General features: G+C 40.6%; 1 protein-coding gene and 1 long non-coding RNA gene across 3 annotated transcripts in view; one reads left to right on the top strand and one right to left on the bottom strand.

Moving 5' to 3' along the window:
- The window catches only part of LOC132500917 (uncharacterized), a 43,894-nt gene that overhangs the window by 20,732 nt on the left and 2,265 nt on the right, over positions 1–20,897 (bottom strand). The gene's annotated exons all lie outside the window — the stretch shown is intronic.
- TCF24 (transcription factor 24) lies at positions 1,877–8,442 on the top strand. Its single transcript, XM_060115447.1, has 2 exons — positions 1,877–2,266; positions 8,329–8,442. Exons 1-2 carry the CDS (start codon positions 1,877–1,879, stop codon positions 8,440–8,442), a joined length of 504 nt encoding a protein of 167 aa, XP_059971430.1.

The raw sequence follows: 20,897 nt of genomic DNA, 5'->3' as shown, positions 1-20,897 counted from the left end.
AATGCTATTTTAAATTCGATATTCCGTCTTGACCGCAAAGAAGGTGTTTTAACGTCCTGCTCTTCCCCTCGCAGGCACTGTTTTCAAGGATGGACTAATCACGTCGCTGGGAAATACGGGGCGTCCGCTCAGACTTCACCTCTGAAGGCGATGGGTCCAAACGCGCGGAAGCCACAGAGGGTCGGGGGGCGTCCAGGGCCCAGGCTTCCTGGGCAGCTGGGAACAGGTCTCGCGGGGCAGCGCCCCCTTTTCTCAAGGAGGCCGGAGACAGCCCCTCCCCGCACGGCCGCCGGCCCCGCTCCCTGGGGGGGCCACGAGGGCTAAACACTTCAGGCGAGTTCCCCGCAGGGAAACTCCAAATCCGTCCAAATAGCGAAACAAAGCGGGGGCCCCTGGGGGACGAGTGAGACGCCGGAACCTCGGGGAGAAGCGACCGCGACTGGGGGAACTTCCTAAGGTACCACAGACAGTGGGCGCGCTCGAGCTAAGTGCAGTTTATCTCTGGGCGGCTCAGTAAACTGGTCACGGAATCCCGAGGGTGGAAGGACTACGCTTTCAGCAGTTAGGGCAGCGGGAGACATTTACCTTGTGGTAGAGTGAAAGGTGAGCGCCTCGAGGCGGCACACTCCACAGTTCCTCACAGAAAGTTACGTCACGTTCAACAAAACGGCCGCGTTCCCGCCTCGGCTCGGCGCCGGCCTGGAAGGTGCCGGGGCTCAGACTGGGCCCGAGGCGGAAGGGCGGCGGCGAGGCGAGCTAACTGGCGAGGCCGCGCTGGGGTCCTACAGCTCAGACCGCAGCTCTGGCCCAGGCGAACGCCAACCCCGCGCGCTGGACGTGCGGCTCTCCAAGTCCCGCCCCGGGGAGAACCTGGACGCGGAGGGGCGGGACCAAGAAGACGGCCCGCCCCCTCTGGCCCGGCCCCGCCCCGCCGGACGGGTGCATTAATGACTCTCCCGAGGCGGACGGGCTGCTAGGAGAGGACCGAGTCCCCTGCACGGCACTTCAGGTGCCTGCGGACGTCAGCGGGTCCTTCTGCGGTCATCCCACGGCGAGCTTGGCCAGCACGCACGCCTCGCCTCGAAGGAGCCCGCATAAAAGGCGCGTCCGGCCCAGGCTGGAAACGGCCGTAGCCTTCGGCTGGACGAGGATGGAGTGACCGGCGCGGTCCTGGCCACGCATACCCAGCTCGACGCTCCTCGCCTGCCCTCGCAGCGGAGCCGAACCTCGTACGGCCGCTCCAGGAAAGGTGAGGGCCCCGGTCCGACCCCCGCCGCGCTGCTCCCGGGCTTGGAGGGGTAGCGGGTGCCTTAGTGCCGGGAGAGGCCACCGGTCCCCCGCTTCTTCGGCAGAAACTGCCCTGAGCTCCTGCCGTCGCCCCTGAGGTTCCCCGGGCCTCGGGAGCTAATGGTGCGAGGGCGGCCGGCGTGGGCACGGCTGGCCCTGGCGAGGCAGGGCTTCCCGCCGCGCTCCACGAGTTGACCAGCTTCATCTTTACTGCTGGACAGGCGGGACAGCGTTCCAGAAGCGCGAACAAGTTCCGAACCGGAGCTGTGCTTCCGAAATCTTTTTCCCCGGTAGCGTAGCCCTTCTGATTAATTTGTCGGCGGAAAGTAAAGCCGGCACCGCGCCCCTCCTCAGCCTTCCAAGCAGCCCAGGAACACTCGGGCCCCACCACTCTCCCCAGACGCCGGGAGGCAAAAGCGCCCCAGTCAAAAGGTGCTCAACTCTGAGATCGCCTGAAGCCATGTCGGACGGCCGGGGCCGGCGCGCAGGGGGAGCGGGAGGGCTGCGCCTCCCCGGGTTAAACTCGACCGGCGCCCCAGCCTCAACGCGCCTTCCATCTTTGGCAGGGCGCGCGGCGCCGGAAGCCGCTATGGACAGCGGCGGCCCCGCAGGCAGCCACCTGATCGCCAGCAACGAGCCCGCGCCACCGGTAGCCGCCACCCGAGACTCGAGCCAGGGACGGACCGGACCGGGGCCGGCGGGCGCAGGCGGCAGCGCGCGCTCGGGGGGCGGGAGGCCGGCGGCTGCGAACGCGGCGCGGGAGCGCAGCCGCGTGCAGACTCTGCGGCACGCCTTCCTGGAGCTGCAGCGCACGCTGCCGTCGGTGCCGCCGGACACCAAGCTGTCCAAGCTGGACGTGCTGCTACTGGCCACCACCTACATCGCGCACCTCACTCGCAGCCTGCAGGACGACGCCGACGCACCGGCGGATCCCGGACTGGGCGCCCTGCGCGGGGATGGTTACCTACACCCTGTCAAGGTAGGCGGGCAGGGCGCACTGGGGAGCCGGGGCTGGGAGCATGGCACCTTGACCGCGGGGTCTGCCCCCGCCTGGGCAGATACCGCCCAGCTCTCACCCCTCCTTCAGGGTGAGGCGGGGAACAGATCAGGAGAGCGACCTTGGCCCGCGAAGGCACCCATAGCGAGGTCCCCACTGCACAAGGCTACTCCTTGACGGTTTGCAGGTAGAGGGCTTAAACCTGGGCTGGCTTGGGTAGGGGAGTCTCACGCCCCTTATAGGATGCAACCTACAGGATTCCTTTCCTAGATGAGAAGTTTCTTGCGGGTGCCTGGCGGGGTGCTTGGTTGCACGTCCTGATAATTTTTAGTGTCCGAGTTACATTTATGAGCCTTTGAGGGTTTTAAATTTACATCATTGTTACCATTGTGGTGTTTATCAAATATTTGAAAAGTTTCAGGAATTAAACGGGGTGAAGGAAGTATCTGCCCCTAACTAATCCTAGGAAACTAATGTTGGAAATTTTTTGTAAAGCTGGTAAAAACAAAAGGAGACCATTCTGCGTCCGCACACAGTGAATGTTCAGTCCGTTTTAATGAAGGTTAACGATCATGGACTAGACAACCACCAAGAATGTTAGAAAAACTATAATGAGTTTATGTGATTTTCATAATAAGTTGGCATATGTGTTGTGTTCTGATTAAATATTCAAGTAACATAATGTACAAAATTATCCAAGAGACTCCTTCTTGTATGTTTTTCATTACATATAGGTAGAGTGGGCAGGGTTTTTGTTTAATACGGTATATATGATTATGATTCATTACCTATATTGCAGTATTTAGACTCTCATCATCCTTTTCTCCTAGATTTGATTGTTTTAAAATCTTACATTGATCAGGCATTCTGTTCAAAATGGATCACCTTCCCTATGTTTTCTAAAACTAAATATTCAAATTTTTGATTCCACCATTCTGAAGCATTTTCTCCCTCTCTCTCTCTCTCTCTCACACACACACACACACACACACACAAAATTAGGACTTTGCCTTAAGTATATCAATGTTCAATAAATTATTGAATAATCATTATCGAATTGAGGGTAAAGTACATCCTCTAATATTAACTGAACTTAAAATTCTGTGGTAAGGTTTAATAAAATTTACTTTGCACATTTAATCAACATGATGATAGACTCAAACTAGTTCAAATATTAAGTATAAAAATTTGAAATATCATTTATTCATAATTATGATAGACTATTCCATTCCATGCATGTGTTGTATAACCTCAGCTGGAAAGTTATTCATTATTAATTAAGGGGTTTTGTATTACTATTGATATTAGATGCTACTAATCTGTTAATATTAGATTGATATTAGGTACATTAGATTGCTATTCAAATATATCATTAATATTAGATTTCTTTTGACTTGACATTATACTCTAAGGAAGTTTATTTTAACATTAAGTAGGCTTTAATACAAAAGACATCTGTTAAATGCCTCTTTGTGGGAGAGAGAAATCAGATGAGAAATCCAGTTGTTTTTTGCCTTAGTTTCTTGCAGTGCTTTTTTGAATGAGTAATGTTAAAACCATAATTTTCATGTAACAATAAGCTTAACAAGAGTTTTTTTGCCCTGACTCCCATACCAAATGTTTTTGTAGTCATATAACTCTTTAAAGAAAAATTAAATCTCATTTGTCCTCTGAATCAATTATTTTTATTTTAAAAGACAATCTAGGGATAATGAAAGAAAGCCAAAGGTTACCTCTTAAAAATGAAATTGATGATGGTTGAACAAGTGACTAGTCTATTTTAAAATCATTTACTGAGTGCCTGCTTTGTGCAAAGCACTGTTAGGAGAGTGAATGCAATTAAGGGTAAGACTAGATCCCTGTCCTAAATGAGCATATAATAGAGACAAAGACAGAAATATAAATAACAGTATTATAAGAGAGAATGTAGTATGTGCCATAAGAGAGGCTATAACCATATGCAGTGGAGATGCAGAGGAAAGAGATTTTACGTACAGAATTGATACTGCCTGTAACACATTATTTTACAGAGACTACCAAAATGCTTAAATATTAAGTCCATCGTTGATTAACCTAAGGCCAAAGAAATAAAGATATCCTGATTATTTGTACTTTTTGGTTTACTTAGTTAAAGAGTGTTCCAAAATGACATTTTCTGCCTTACAACGTAAGGGGGTCTTTACTTTGATCAAAGATCCATTAACAAGTATTTCAAGGCCATAATTTTGAATCATCAGTTCTTATTATCAGTATTGGGGATTTAGCACTGTTAGCATTGTTGGGAATTTACATTATGAGTACCTCAAATGAAACTGGAAGGTTTAAGAGACTGGAATCCCAGGGCATAGCCTAAAACAGCAGTTTTTATCCCTTTGGGATGTGAGCAGTTCTGATCAGCACCAGAGTCTGAAAGGGCAGTGCTTCTCCAAGGGAACAGGGGTATATTTCAGATACTTACATTGAAAGAAAAGCACAGATGGCTTTATTAATTGCATTACCCCTGGAGAATCATTGTTGATAATACAGATAAACAATAATTTCAAAAAATAAATACAAAGTTTTGTTATTTTGGAGTCATTTAACTCCAAAAACCAGGAACATATTTTTAGTCTTAAGTTTCAGGTTCAGTTCTGGTTAATTGTATGAGTTTGCTAGATTGTTCTAAGCTAATGAAACTACATAATTTTAAGTATGACTTATTAGGTAAAGTAGAGGTCAGGATTGTGTTAATCTACACAATGCTAAAACAGACCATTGAGAAGTGAAATGTAAATCAGTCAGCTGGCTTTTTTGGCATGAGGCTGACATGCAACCTAACCAATACTGTATTTATATTTTTATTTCTGACTCTTAAAACTATTTATGTGTCTACATTAAATTCATTTGAATAAAATCATTTGAAGACTTTCTGAAAATCCAGGGACACAAAGTTATTAAAAAGGGAAGTTTTATTAAGTCCATGAAAAATCAGGCAAAAATCCACATATACACTTCTAGGTTTGCTTCATAAATTACTTACATACTAGCAAGGCTGTAAAGAACAGATGCTTTCACTTGTCTCCACTCTTGGTTGCATGATTTAGAGTGATTCTCAATACAGTGGAACCCAGGAAACACAGAGAACTAACAGGGAGCATTCAGTAGTATTTTTATTTTATTTATACTTAGATGTGTTTAAGTCACATTCTCAAATTATTATTATCTATATTTTCAAATGTAGAATTCTCACATTACATTTGAGGTTTGAGCATGAGATTTTTATGCTCATGAAAATGTGGCAGGAGTGTAAAAGATTGAAAAGCACTGGTTTATAATATGCCTAAAATTCTGCACTTGAAATTGATGACCTATGCCCTACAGTATTTGCTACATGTGAATATTAGTCAGCTCAGGCTGCAATAACAAAATACCATAGACTAGGTGGGTTAAAAAACAGAAATTTGTTTTCTCACAGTTCTGGAGGCTGGAAAGTCCAAGATCAAGGTGCTGGCCAGTTCACTTCCTAGTGAGAGCTCTCTTCCTGTCTTGCAGCTGGCCGACTTAACTCTCTCTCAAAGAAGGGGAGTTCTCCCCCTTCTTAAAAGGCCACTAACCCTATCATGAGGGACCCACCCTCATGACCTCATCTAACCAAAATTACCTCCCCAAATATCATCACGTTGGGCGTTAGAGCGTCAACAAATGAATTTGGGGGAACACAAACATTCAATCCATAATACCATGACACTGGATTTTTCAGTATAATGCAGGCCTTAAATCTGATCTAACAATGCCAAATCCAAACATAGCAAAAAATCCCAGGCTAGTTTCTAAAACACTTAATGTTACCAACTGGTAGCAGGGATCCCAAGAATAGGATCAACATGATATACCCAGAAAGTACAAGAATTCACATCTATGGTTTAAAAAAAACAAAACCTGAAATGGATTTGCAAAAATAACTAACACAGTGTCAGTCTTATTACTGTATTGAACATAAAATACAAGTTTGTTTATAGGAAGATTATATAAGAATGGACCATTTAAATTCCAAGTAACACAGATGTTATATTTAATCTGTGTTAAAGTATAGATTCCCAGCAGAATAAGCTGAATTTAGGACTCTTAAATTCACTTATCCCATCTGGAGAAATAAAAATCACATGCCTACTTATTATTCCTGTGGCTACATTTTACATCTGGAATCCCAGTTTAGGTGACAGTAACTGTATTCGGAAGTATAAGGAAGGCTTATATTATTCCAGATAAGAACTGACTCTACCTTATACTTCTCCAAAGAGGTCCATTCTGATTTAAGTGGCCTGGAGTGTGACTTGGCCACCAGTATTTTTTAAAGCTCCCGTGTGATTCTAATATGCAACTTGTGTTGAAAACCCAAAGCTCTTACGGACTTTGGATTGTTAATAATTGTACCTCTGTTTGAGCACCATGGATCATTTGCGAGGCATTTAAGAACATTTCATGGTGCTGTGTAACCAGCAGTCTGCCCATGAATGTTTGCTGGTGAAAATAGCCTGCTGCTCACAGCAGCATTTACTCTCTGGAGAGTGTGGGACCCCACTGCTGACCTTTAAGAGTTGTACTCTTTTAGTCTAAGGACTTATCTTTGTATTAAAAAAAAAAAGCACTATTTCTCTGATTAGTATTCCAAGGACCTTAGAACTAAAATTATATGACCCTCCCCTCTTAAAAAAAAGTCCATCCTGAAAGTACTACCTATGTTGTATATTTTTTCATCATCATGCCTGTTTGGAAATTAATTGTATTGTTTGAGAGGCTGTCCATTTTAAAGGTAAATTTAGAAAAGACACAATCAGAATACAAATGCGATGATTACTGAAAGGTTAGAGCTGTGTGATGCCAGTACAAGCAGACATTTAACCTGGATGTTCTAGCTATATAACACCAAACATTCTAATATGTGCAACTTCAAGATATTGCTTTTAGCTAGGTAAAATGTTTAGATAGTCGAATTAGTCACTTTTCATTGTAGTCCTTTGACAATGTAGATGCATAATACTTAACACATATAACTTTTTTTTTTAGTATTTTAAAAAAATTTTATTTATTTTTGGCTGCGTTGGGTCTTTGTTGCTGCGCACGGGTTTTCTCTAGTTGTGGCACTCGGGGGCTACCCTTCGTTGCGGTGTGCGGCCTTCTCATTGTGGTGGCTTCTCTTGTTGCGGAGCACAGGCTCTAGGCGCGCAAGCTTCAGTAGTTGTGGCACATGGGCTCAGTAGCTGTGGCTTGTGGGCTCTAGAGCGCAGACTCAGTAGTGGCGCATGGGCTTAGTTGCTCCGTGGCATGTTGGATCTTCCTGGGCCAGGGATGAACCCATGTCCCCTGCATTGGCAGGTGGATTCTTAACCACTGCGCCACCAGGGAAGTCCTACATATAACTTTTTTTTTTTTTTTTTTTTTTTTTTTGTGCGGTACGCGGGCCTCTCACTGTTGTGGCCTCTCCCGTTGCAAAGCACAGGCTCCGGACGTGCAGGCCCAGCGGCCATGGCTCACGGGCCCAGCCGCTCCGCGGCATGTGGGATCTTCCCAGACTGGGGCACGAACCCGTGTCCCCTGCATCGGCAAGCGGACTCTCAACCACTGCGCCACCAGGGAAGCCCCATACATATAACTTTTTAAAATATTTTTAAAGCCAGGGATCTTGTTTTAGGCTTAATTTTGTTTTAGGTTTAGTTTAATATTAAAACATTGTGGGTATATTTTCCTACATTTAAATATATTCATTCTCCATGATTTTTTGCAGTTCTGGTCCACATGCACACGTATTATTTCATATAATTATAATCGAAGTCTGGGTATGTTTTTACTTTTATTATTAGCACTAATAATTTTATTAGTAGTATTATTTACTTTTATTATTAACATTTTTTCGTGTCATCACTTAGACTTCATAATTACCATTGTTACTAGCTACATGGTATTGCATTTGCATTGAGGTATTTGGAATTTTTAATATTACTATTACACACTATATCTGTCACAGATACTAACTTTTGGATTCTTGTTTAAATATTCTTTTTCAGAAATGGCCCATGCGATCAAGATTGTACATTGGTGCTACTGGTCAGTTTCTGAAGCATTCTGTCTCTGGAGAAAAAATAAATCATGACAATATTCCAACAGACTCACAGCCTTAGGCTCTCCCCTGAGGGGGGCTGGTAGAAAGTGATGTCATTGTTTTTAAATGATATGAAATAATTCTGTATTTATTACATCAGACCTAACAAACATCATTTCTGAAAGTTTATATGTGAATCCATAGTTGGATGTTCAGATTTATCTAATCTAAATAAATGTGGAATGAAATAATCAGTCTGGTAAATTATGTAATAATAATAATGTAAAACACACAGCTTATCTATTCAGTGTGAGAGTCACTACTATATAGTGCCAGAGAAACTAATGGAAAAAAAGAAAGAGACATAGGAAAGCAAAGAATTGTGTATATATCCAAAGAATACACACATTTTCTGTAGTATATCAGTTACAAACTGAAAAGCTAATACCTATGTATACAATCTTCCTGGTTTAAAAAAAATAAAAGCTGGGTTTGTAAAACACCAGTATTTCATTTTTGTGAAAACCAGTCTGTGCTTAATATTGGTCTAAGAAGCCGTTCCACTTGGAAGGTCTGAGATCATTTATTCAGTTTTAGCTGAATATGTGTGAAAAGACTGTTGAAGTAATATGACAGTGCAGCAACTTCTATAACTATTTTTCCCTCTTAGAAAACTTGTTTGGAGTATTAGAAATGGTTTGCTTCCTAGGACAGGGCTTGGCCACCTTCCTAGAGTATTATTAAATATCTTATTATGTTTCCAAATTGTGGAAGGCATTGGGAAACCCTGCAGCCCTGTGTGAACAGCAGACGGGTGTCACTGGGCAGCAGGGTTTGTCACCCTCCCCCCTGGTCACTCCACATCCACCCCACTCTCTTTCAGGTCCTGGACTAGGTACACAGGTGCAGCTGTAGCCCTGTAGAGAAAGTGGCACATTCAGACCTGTCAGGGGCCTCCAGCGAACCCCCGTGACCTTCACAGTCACAGCTTTGGCCAGGTCCCTTCTCCCCTTGTCAGTTGCTGTTCACAGTCTACCTACTTGGCCCTTATGAAATGGGAGAAATCCTGTCTGATTTTGGAATTCTGGCGCTGATCTGCACCTTGAGGGGGTCTGAGGACACAGAGTGACCATCCTGTGATACAGGATGCCCTGATGTGGACCTACAAGCAAGGAAAACCCTCTGCTATGGGCCTCTCCCACTGCCCTGCACATGAAGTGCCCAGGGAGCAGCTGTTCTGCCTGACTGAACCAGTGCTTTCAGTTTCGCCAGCAGCCTGGGGGTCCTAGCTATGAAGCAGAGACATTTGTCAGGGAACACGCTGACTCTCAGAACAACAGGGTGCAACAGAGACACCTGGAAAAAAAAAAATCATCAGTCTCTTTTGTCATGTCTTTGCTGATTGAGATTCCCTTTTATCTCCCTTTCTTGTTGTTTTCCTCCTCTTTACTAGTCCACTGTCCAGGTGTAAAGTTCATTCATTTCTCGATAACCCACAGTTTTAAAGTTGCTGGGTTTCATCCAAGATTATTAAATAGAAATGTGTATGAATGGACTTGGTTGAATTAAGATAGCAGCTGAACCACCATTTCATTTTCTCCTCCACTTAACTCCAGCTTTTGGCAGTGAAATGAAGTAAAAGACTATTTGAAGGCAAAAACTATCATTCAGTTGATTCGAGGATGATCATGTTTTGACTCATGTCTTATAGTTAGTTTGTAATTTTTATTATTTTAATGTGAATGTACTCCTTGTAATGTGACCAAAGCATGTCTTTAAAAGAAAAGCCATACAATGAAAGCTGTCTACATATTAATAGGTAGCAAAAATGTTTGTATATTTAAATATTTGTGAGTATATTTACCTACTCATATACCATTGAAAGGAATAAAAAGTAAAATGAGATGGATTCAGCCATTCACTATCATAAATTATTGGAATAAAAAGTGCTAAGAATAACCTTTTATCTTAAGGTATGAAATCAGAACTTCTTTAAAGTTACCTGGAACTGAACTGTAAACACTAAATGTGATAGCAAGAATTTCAGAAAAAAATGGTTTTATTGCTAATAATCTATTTGGTTATAGTTGTTAAAGCATTTAACTGGGGAAAAATTATGACTATTGTTGAATTATCAGACTTTTCTAAATCCTCGTGTTAAATCATTAGTCATTGTCTTAAACAGTATTATTTTTTATTTCTTCTTGTCCAGTTACAAATGTTTTAATGCCAAAGAACTATATTTCTGTCATAGGTTTTCATAACATTTTATTAAATTGCTAAATATGCTAACAGCTTTTGGTAGGTTGGGAAATCTGAGGTGAAATTGCATATTTTCACCCAAAGTTTCCAAGGAGCATGCTGTTTTAATTAATGGTGCATGGTCAAGATAAAGGATGAGATAAAATAAAGCACTAATTTGAAAAGTAATTTAGTCTGCTAAATTTATATCTGTCTCTATGGTCATTTAACAAATAATGAAGGTACACTTGAAAATCTTTCTAGAAGATAGATACCTACTTGGTATTAGCTTCTTCACCATGCTGTCCTTAGTGGAGTATATAAAATAGGGCGGGGAGGGGGGTATATTTGGATCACAGTATTATCCCATAATCTGCAAGGGAAGTTCTCACTTAAATTTCTGTCAGTTCATTCACCTCTCTCAGTAATAGTCACAAAAAAAAAAAAATTTACCATTCCTCTATAGTGATAATTTGGGGGGATAAGGAAATACCTTTTTAGAAGCAGAACTAGTTCCAACAGACTTTAAAATATTGTTTCTTTTCCTGGTTGTAAAAATACTTGTAGTGCAGTTTATTGTATGTCAGTTATATATCAGTAAAGCTACATTAAAAAGCTCAAAAATAGAACTACCATATGACCCAGCAATCCCACTACTGGGCATATACCCCGAGAAAACCATAATTCAAAAAGAGTCATGTACCAAAATGTTCATTGCAGCACTATTTACAATAGCCAGGACATGGAAGCAACCTAAATGTCCATCAACAGATGAATGGATAAAGAAAATGTGGCACATATACACAATGGAATATTAGCCATAAAAAGGAACAAAATTGAGTCATTTGTAGTGAGGTGGATGGACCTAGAATCTGTCATACAGAGTGAAGTAAGTCAGAAAGAGAAAAACAAATACTGTGTGCTAATGCATATATATGGGATTTTAAGAAACAGTACTGATGAACCTAGCGGCAGGGCAGGAACAGAGACGCAGACGTAGAGACCGGACTTGAGGGCACGGATGGAGGGGACGGGGAAGCTGGGATGAAGTGAGAGAGTGGCATGGACATGTACACACCACCAAATGTAAAATGGATGGCTAGTGGGAAGCTGCTGCATAGCACAGGGAGATCAGCTGGGTGCTTTGTGACCACCTAGAGGGGTGGGATAGGGAGGGTGGGATAGGGAGGGTGGGAGGGAGACGCAAGAGGGAGGGGATATGGGGGTATATGTGTACATATGGCTGATTCACTTTGTTATACAGCAGAAACTAACACAACATTGTGAAGCATTTATACTCCAATAAAGATGTGAAATAAATAAATAAATAAAATTGGAAAAAAAAGTATATATGTATCTCTTTTAAAAAACAAACTTGGGCTTCCCTGGTGGCCCAGTGGTTGAGAGTTCGCCTGCTGATGCAGGGGACACGGGTTCGTGCCCCGGTCCGGGAGGATCCCACGTGCCGCGGAGCGGCTGGGCCCGTGAGCCATGGCCACTGACCCTGCGCGTCCGGAGCCTGTGCTCCGCAACGGGAGAGGCCACAACAGTGAGAGGCCCGCATACCACAAAAAAAAAAAAAAAAAACTTAATAACAAAAAGAAATGAAGTGGAAAGTAAAAGTCCCACAGTGGAGGTGGGTGTTTGGGATAGAGCAAAGGTGAGGATATCTGTTTCACACGTTACTTGGTGATAAAAAAAATACTGGTTTTACATTTTGATAAGGGTTTTTTGACCCAACTACTTCAATCTGCAGAGTTACAGATATCCTAAACAGTAATTTTCTTATCTATTCATGGAGATTTTATTTAAACTTAGAAGAAGCTGTACGAAATAAATAAATAAATAAATAAATGCTGATTGTCCTCGCTGAAATACACAGTATTTTAGTTGAAATTGCTTTTTAGGCTAAATTATTCAGTAATTTATCCTTCTTTCAAAAGACCTCATTTTATATTCACAAAAGCAACTAACCAGTTATTATCAAAGAGAAATTATTCAAGCTCTAGTAAGATCTCTTTTTTGGTTTGGTTTGTTTGTTCGTTTAGGGGGGATGGGGAGAGGTATAGAGTTAATTCTATATATATTTCCCAGCAGTATTTAATCTTCTTCTTTAGTCCTCGGTGTGTCAATAATGCCATTCTGAGGAAATAATCCAATACAGACAAAACAGCTCCACCGTGGCCAACATAATTCCCTTAGAAATCAACACATGAATTGTATTTGGCATCTTTTAAGACAAATTGCTTCCTGGCTTTATATAAAATTGTATTCTTAGCTGGCAGGGAGAAGAAATGATAAGTCAAACAGATTGCTTCTGGTCTAAATTCATGTATTTAGATACCTTATTTTGAGAGAGGGGTTTAATCTAAATGCTCTTTCCCAACTCTGTACAGCTTATTGCAAATTATATCAATCATGTAATTTATTTGAAAACCTATGAACTTCAACTCTTCCAGAACTGGCAGTTCTGTCTTAATCTGATGACAAACTCTTTTTTTTTTAAATCATTGATGCATGATGTGATATCTACAGTTTCCCAGATGACTTACCACTAGTAGTGTACATTGCTGTCTTTCTCCATGGTACACACTTTTGATTTTTTAGTTTTGTTTTTCTTGTTATTGTAACCAAAAATATACAAAAGCTAAGATTCCAAATGTTTGAAAGGAGCACTAGGGGAATAGTATAAAATTGTATATCTCAAAGAAAATTAATATGTACTTTTATTTTGTTACATACTGGTAGCTCGTGGTCTATACATGACTGTTTTACTGAAAAAAATAAATGCCCCTTAAATCCTATAGATTTGCTTCCTATAAACTTTGAGTACAGCACAGATGGTACTGCAGCACAGTTGGGAATGAGGGACATTAAATATTCTTGCCCAACTACATAAACCCGGGAAAGGCTTCCCTTCCTATGTTTACACAAGTCGTAGTTTCAACTCATAAGAGAAACCAGCTCAGTGAAATATACCTCAATCACTCAAACTCTTTCATTATAAATTATACCATAGCATTTAGCTGTCAGAAGCTTTTAAATTATAAACTGAAGAATAATCTTAACTATTAGGCTTAAAGATTATGTCAATAGTCATTTCCTGTGCACATGAATGTTACTGAAGAAACACGCATTCCTGCCCTCTCAGGACCAAGAACTATGTCCATGGGGAGGTCTGGGGATGGACTTAAATCACTTGTCTCTGTTTTTATGGCCATTGAAAACTGGGGGCCATTTAAAACAATGTGAGGTCTAAATAAGAACTGATTTTAAACCTTATTTTCAAATAAGTTCTGAAATCACTCAATTAAAAAACTTTAAATGTGTGCTATTATAAGGCATCTTAATCCTTTACATAGATGGGTATATCATGTGGGTCAAATTTTTAAAATTAAGTTATATAATTTTTAAAGGCCCATGCAAGACTGTCTCTACTCTGTGTGTAGCACATCTGCACCTCTTGCTGACTGTAAGCCCCTAGACCAGAGTCCTCTTGAAATGTGGGCAATAAACAAGTGAAAAAAAGTGGGGTGCAATGGCAGAGACAGGAGAGTCAAGGGAGGGAAGAAAGGTGGGAAGCAGGAAGCTACTTCCATATCCTCCTTTCAGAAAGAGGAGGCCTGTTCCACCCGTGTCCCATCAGGCTACAAGTGTGATGTTCTGGGACATACAGGAGAGACTGCCTTGGAAAAGAGACCTGACTTCAGGCCAAGACCAGTCGCTCACTGTGATAAGCACTAGGCTTAGTGTTTGCCCTCAATAAACTTCCCTCGCCTTATCTCTTTCTTCCCCTAGGCTCACAAAGTTGATGTGAAATGACAGCTAAGAAAATACATGTCAGCAGCTCAAAGCAAGACAGGTTTGGCTTCTCTGGCTGGGTAGATGTTAGAAGAAGGTTAAAGATGGCAAGGTGAAATGTGACACAAAAACACAAGAAGCCATAAAGGAAAAGCTGGGTAATTTTGACTGTAATAAAATAAATTCATAAAACAAAAGAAAAAACCATAAACAAGGTGAAAAGACAAAAACAAACAAACAACATTTAAAAACCTAGAGAAAAAAGTCACAACAGATGACAGTCACAGTAGTAATTTCCTTTATATAAAAGCAGCTCTCGGAATTTAAAAAGACCAGCAACTCAGTAGAAAGTTCCACAAGTGATATGAGTAAGCGGTTCATAAAAAGAAATCAGGGCTTCCCTGGTGGCGCAGTGGTTGAGAGTCCGCCTGCCGATGCAGGGGACACGGGTTCGTGTCCCTGTCCGGGGAGATCCCACATGCCACGGAGCGGCTGGGCCCGTGAGCCATGGCCGCTGAGCCTGCACGTCCGGAGCCTGTGCTCCGCAACGGGAGAGGCCACAGCAGTGAGAGGCCCGCGTACCGCAAAAAAAAAAAAAAAAAAGAAATCAAACAGCTAATATCTTTATGAAAAGACACACAACTCACCCATGATAAGATATATAAATTTAAAAAGCAATGAAATAACATATTTCACCTAGCAGAATGATACAAACTGTCCAGTTATAAATAAGTCCTGGGGATGTAATAGAGAGCATGGTAAATATAGTTAACAAGACTGTATTGTGTTTTTGAAAGTTGCTAAGAGAGTAGATGTTAAAAGTTCTCATCGCAAGAAACAATATATAACTATGTGAGGTGATGGATGTTAACTAAACTTGTAGGAATCATCTTGACATACATCAAATCATTATGGTGCACCCCTTAAACTTATACAGTGTTATATGCCAATTATATCTCAATAAAACCGGGGAGGAAATGGGTAAGTGATGATGACTTATTTTTCTGGCATACTAGAGTTAACCATAATGCTTCAGCATGTATGTTTTTAATGAAACTTAATCTTTGTAATTTTTAATCCTCCTGCCTTTTTTTCCCTTTAATATTAAATGGAGAAATGTGAAATAAAAGAATGACACAAAGGTAAAATACCCGTTTTTGATGAGGGTGGGGAAATGAGGATTATAGCACTGTTGGAGTATACAAGCTTTTTAAATACAAGTTTGCAGTATCTCTCAATATTTTATGCATACACCTTCTGACTTAGCAATTCCACATTGAAGAATTTCACTAATAATATACGTACATTTACAAAAGTCTGTGAGAATAATTATTGCAGGTATTCATCACCTTTCACCCACACTCTGTAAACTTAGAAGTTTTCCCTGCCTTCTGTATTGGCTGCACCCAAGTAACCTATCAAAAATGCAAACCTGAGGATGTAATGTATTTACTTGTGCAAAACCATTCAATGGTTCCCCATCATGTAAGAGCAGGTTTAAACCCTTAACTTGGCTTATGAAACCCCTACCTATATCACTGCCCACTGTTCTCCACCACTGCCTATTTTATACTTTAAGTTGTAGTAAACACACACACACACACACACACACACACACACACACACACAGAGCTACTTCATGCTTCAGTGCTTTTGTTCATCAATCATCAGTTGGTCCACAAATATTTTCTTAATACTATGGCAGGCATTGTTCATTGCTTACTATATCAGTTAGGAATTGCATTCAGCTGCTAACAAGAAAGACCGAACCATACTGGCTTAAATAAATTAGGACTTTATTCTCTTATGTAAAAAAAATCCACAAGTAGGCAGTCCAGGGCTGGTAAGATGGCTTCGTAAAGATATCAGGGGCTAAGGATGCTACTTATTTCTCCTTTGCCAGAAGTGGGTCACAAGGTCACCCTCAGTTATAAGGAAGGAATATCAGTCTGGGTTTGGTGGTGGTATCTGCTCTAGCTAGTTTAAAAGGAAAGGGGTGTCTTACAAGGTATTAGTGACTTACAGAATCATTGGGATGAAACAAACTCGGGCTGGATTTACAGGAACAATTTCCTAAGTCATTCCATGCAACTGGGCTGCCAAAGCAGTTAATTTTCTGCCATGGCCTGGACTCTGCCAGCCCAGTGGAAGCTGCCCCTGCAGTGACTGACTCCAGAAACATGCAGCCTTTGCTGCATAAATGCCAGCACAACGGATGCCTCGCAGCCTGCTTTTCTCCTCTCATAACTCAAGTTAGAATTCAGGTTTTGCACAGATGCATTTGATTGGCAGGACCTAATTCACATCCATAATCCAAGCTGCAAAAGAGTTTTGGAATACTATATAATACTTAGCTTTTCATCCTCTGACGTACAGAAATGCAGATAAAAGGAGGCTGGAATAAGTATTGAGTGAGCCAGTTCTCAGCATCTACCACAGGAGGCAGGGGAAGCAGGCAAACAGATTGAAATAATAGGCTGAGCCCAAGGACTGGGCACGTAACACAAACAAAATCAGGGTTCCATTATCAGGGAAGAAGGCTGGCAATGGCTACGGGACGGCAATAAAGGTACCTGACACAGTCTTAAGAAATCAAGGAAGGCTTCCTGAGAAGGCAAAGAGGGACAAGAAGAGCATAGGAAAAACCAGGTGAGAAGAACATGCTGCTTTGAAAGAAAGTGCCTGGGGAAGAAGGATGGATACCTCACATATATTATCTCATTTAATCCTCACAACAATCCTAGGAATAAGTTATATTATTCCCAATTTTCAAATCAAGGAGGACCTTGAAAGGTGCATTAAAGGATCTGGATTTAAGGGTAGCCAGAAAGCTTGCATAGAAATGCAGAGGTATTGGGTACCAAGGAGCTATTCCTAAGCAGAGAGAAGAGTACAGAGTTCCAAACAACATAAAACACCATAACTATAACTAAAAAATAAAACAGACTGAGAAACGTTATTTGCAATGCATGTAACTGTTAACTGACAAAAGATTAGTATCCAGAATATAGAAAGAAATCCCATAAATCAATTTTTTAAATTACAGATACTTCAATAAAAAATCGGGCAAAGCTCTGAAGGCTATGAGTTACAGAAGAGAAAACCCAAATGATTAAAAACGTGAAAAAAAATTTAAGAGAAAAGCAAAACATTCATAAAGTTATCTTTTCAACCTTATAGCAAATGCAAATTAAAATAACAGTAAATATCATTTGATATTTATCATATTGACAAAAATGTTAAATTCTGAAAAGAGCAAGTTTTGACAAGGAAGTAGAACAATTACTTGGAAAGCAATTGACTATATTATGTATGAAGATGCTTGTATCCTTCAACGCAGCAATTCAGCTTCTAGGGACAATGGTGTGCTGGGAAAGCTAACTGTTAATTATTCAAGCATTCAGGTGTCTTGTGAACCAGTTGTTAGAAGCTTGAAATTGCCAAGATGTATTAATAGCGTGGATATCTGCAAATACTACAAATCAGAGTTTTGTTTTAGGGGGTTTGGGGTTTTGTTTGTTTGTTGTTGGTTTTTTTTGGAGATCCTGTTTACCAAAATACCACCGGACAGAGAGAAATTCATGCATAAAAACAAGGAGACATCGTAGAAAAAACATTCAGAATCTACTCTGTATTTAAGTTTAACGGGGTGTTAATTTCAGGACATAATTTGTATTAGATCATCACTGAGGTAAAATAACATCATACTTTAACCTTAGTTTGAATTTTTCAATTACTTCCACATTCTCAACCCTCTATGTAATCATTCTTAAATAATTTTTTTTGAACAGTAATAAAAGTGTATTATTTCACATAACAAGGAGCTGGAGTGGCTCCCTGGCTGCTTAACTTGGTGACTATTCGATGTCTTTAAGTTGCTTGGTTCCTTTCCTTCCCACTTTGCCATCAACAGAAGCTCCCCTCATTTAACAAGAGGGCTGCAGCGATGCCAGGAATTCTTTCCCCGTTGATCGATGATGATCATATCTAGGGGAAGAAGAGCTGTTTCTTCCCACATGTGCCTTTTCATCAAAGAAGAAAACTCACTGAAGTTCCCTAGCAGACTTCCCCTCAGGTCCCTTTGGTCAGCTTGAATAATTTTAATAACATTCCATTACATTCAGAATTTGTCATAGGATTTAAGTAGATGTTTGCAAGGCTTACTTGTAACATAAAAGTTAAATTTTTAAACAGAAAAGGAAAACCCTAGGGTCTCACATTGACAATTAAAGCCACTCATTATTTTAGATCCGGGCAGAAATCATAAGTAATTTAGGTAATTTTCACCGAAATTATCTCGGTAAAGTTCATGTACTTCAAGTGTTTAAGAATCAACTTTCATTCAGATCAGTGCCCTATATTCTGACAACTTAATGTATTTTTCACAGATTTAGAACTTTAACCTTGACGAGAGGTATAAATGCTATGATTATCTTAATGTCAATATTATGTTTAAAAATAATCTTGCCTGAGGTAGAAGGATCATATATATGAAAGTCATGCATTTATGACTAGGGTCATTTACATTTCTCTTGCTTAACTCTATTTTGACATGCTCACCATTGAGCAAGGGAAAGCACAAGCATATGGTTATTAGAGCCAACTTCCTTCCAGTTCCAACCTCATTTTTTGCTGCAAACATCTAGGGGAACCAGGAGGTTCTCCAAGTCATTCACTAATATGAAAAAGACTGAAGGCCAAATGTATTAATTTACTAATGAGATTTACATGTGTACGTGTAGACTATAGATTCTGACAGCTTATAAGGAAATAATATCCTATATGCCCTGAATCCACACGTATGTCTATCTAAGAAATGTAAACTTTCTAAGATAATCCAAGTTATACTATCAAAAAATAGCTAGTTTTTTTAAAAGTTACTTTTGATAGGGACTTCCCTGGCAGTCCAGTGGTTAAGATTCTGCGCTTCCACTGCAGGGGGCATGGGTTCAATCCCTGGTCAGGGAACTAAGATCCTGCATGCTGCATGGCGTGGCCAAAAAAAAAAAGTTACTTTTGATAAACCACTATATCATATTTAAACCATGACACTTCTCCCTTGAAGTGGCTTTAGTTGTATTTGCAACTGGCAGTGTTAACTCACTTCAGCAACTTGGAGACCAGCAACCCCCAAGGATGTGCTCCTTGCTGGCGACCCAAACACTTGTTATGATGCCAGCCAGGGAATGATGGCTGAGGGGGCAAGTCTTAGAAACGGTATATTTTTGCAGTCAGAAAAGAAAATGTACTACTTAAATAACTCTTCAACTTGATTTAATTTAATTATAAAATTGCATACACATAGTAAAAACCCAAACAGTAGAGAATGATATACAATAAAAAATTAAAATATCACTTTCCCCACAAGCCCCAAGTTTCACTCCCTAGAGGCATGCACTGTAAAGTTTCTTCTGTTACCTCTCAAAAATATTTTATGTATAGTCATATAAATGCACGTTCTTTTTATTTAACCAAAAATGGGATTTTACTAAACACCTTCTGCATCTAGCTTTTAAAATTTAATATATCTTGAAAAAATTTCCAAATCAGCACATATTCATTTATTTATACATTCAAGGGATATTTATTAAGTATTAGGTACTAGGAATAAAAAGGTAAGCAAAACAGATTAGGTCTTTCCTCTCACAGAATGTATATTCCAGTGAGGGCAGCAAAAGTATATGTTTTTTTTTTAGAGTATCATTACAGATTATGAAGGAAACAAAAAGGGGGATGTTTTATAGTAGACCCACTTTAGATAGGTGGGGCAAGTGTGGCCATTCACTGATGGCATTTGAGTTGTTTCTACCTTTCGGCAATTGTGAATAATGCTGCTATGAACACTGTTGTACAAGTATTTGAGTCTCTGCTTTCTATTTTTTAGGTCTATACCCTGAAGTGGAATTGCTGGATCACAGGGTAATTTTATGTTTAACTTTTTGAGGAACCACCATACTGTTTTCCACAGTGGTTGCACCACTTTACATTCTCACCAGCAATGGTGCATGGGTTCCAATTTCGCCACATCCTTTCTAATACTTGTTATTTTGTTATTGTTTTTCAAATAATAGTCATCCTAATGGGTGTGAAGTGGTATCTCAGTTTTTGAGATTAGTTTTGATTTACATTTTCTTAATGGTTAGTTACATGGAGCATCCGTTTCATGTGCTTATTGGCCATTTGTATATCTTCTTTGGAGAAATGTCTATTCATGTCTTTTGTCCATTTTTGCGCTGGGTTAAATTTGTTGTGTTGTTGAGTTGTAGGAGTTCTTCATATATTCTGGATATTAATCCCTTATCAGATATATGCTTTGCAAATATTTTTTTCCATTCTGTGGATTGTCTTTGACACTCTCTTGATAGTGTCTTTTGATGCACAAAAATTTTTAATCTTGGTGAAGTCCAATTTATTTGTTTCTTTTGTGGCCTGTGCTTTTGTGTCATTTCCAAGAAATTATTGACAAATCAGTAATAGTGGCTGCCACACCTG

This window comes from Mesoplodon densirostris, chromosome 13 (assembly GCF_025265405.1).
Source record: "Mesoplodon densirostris isolate mMesDen1 chromosome 13, mMesDen1 primary haplotype, whole genome shotgun sequence".
NCBI classification, from domain to species: Eukaryota; Metazoa; Chordata; class Mammalia; order Artiodactyla; family Ziphiidae; genus Mesoplodon; species Mesoplodon densirostris.
This window is presented reverse-complemented; position numbering and strand designations above follow the sequence as displayed.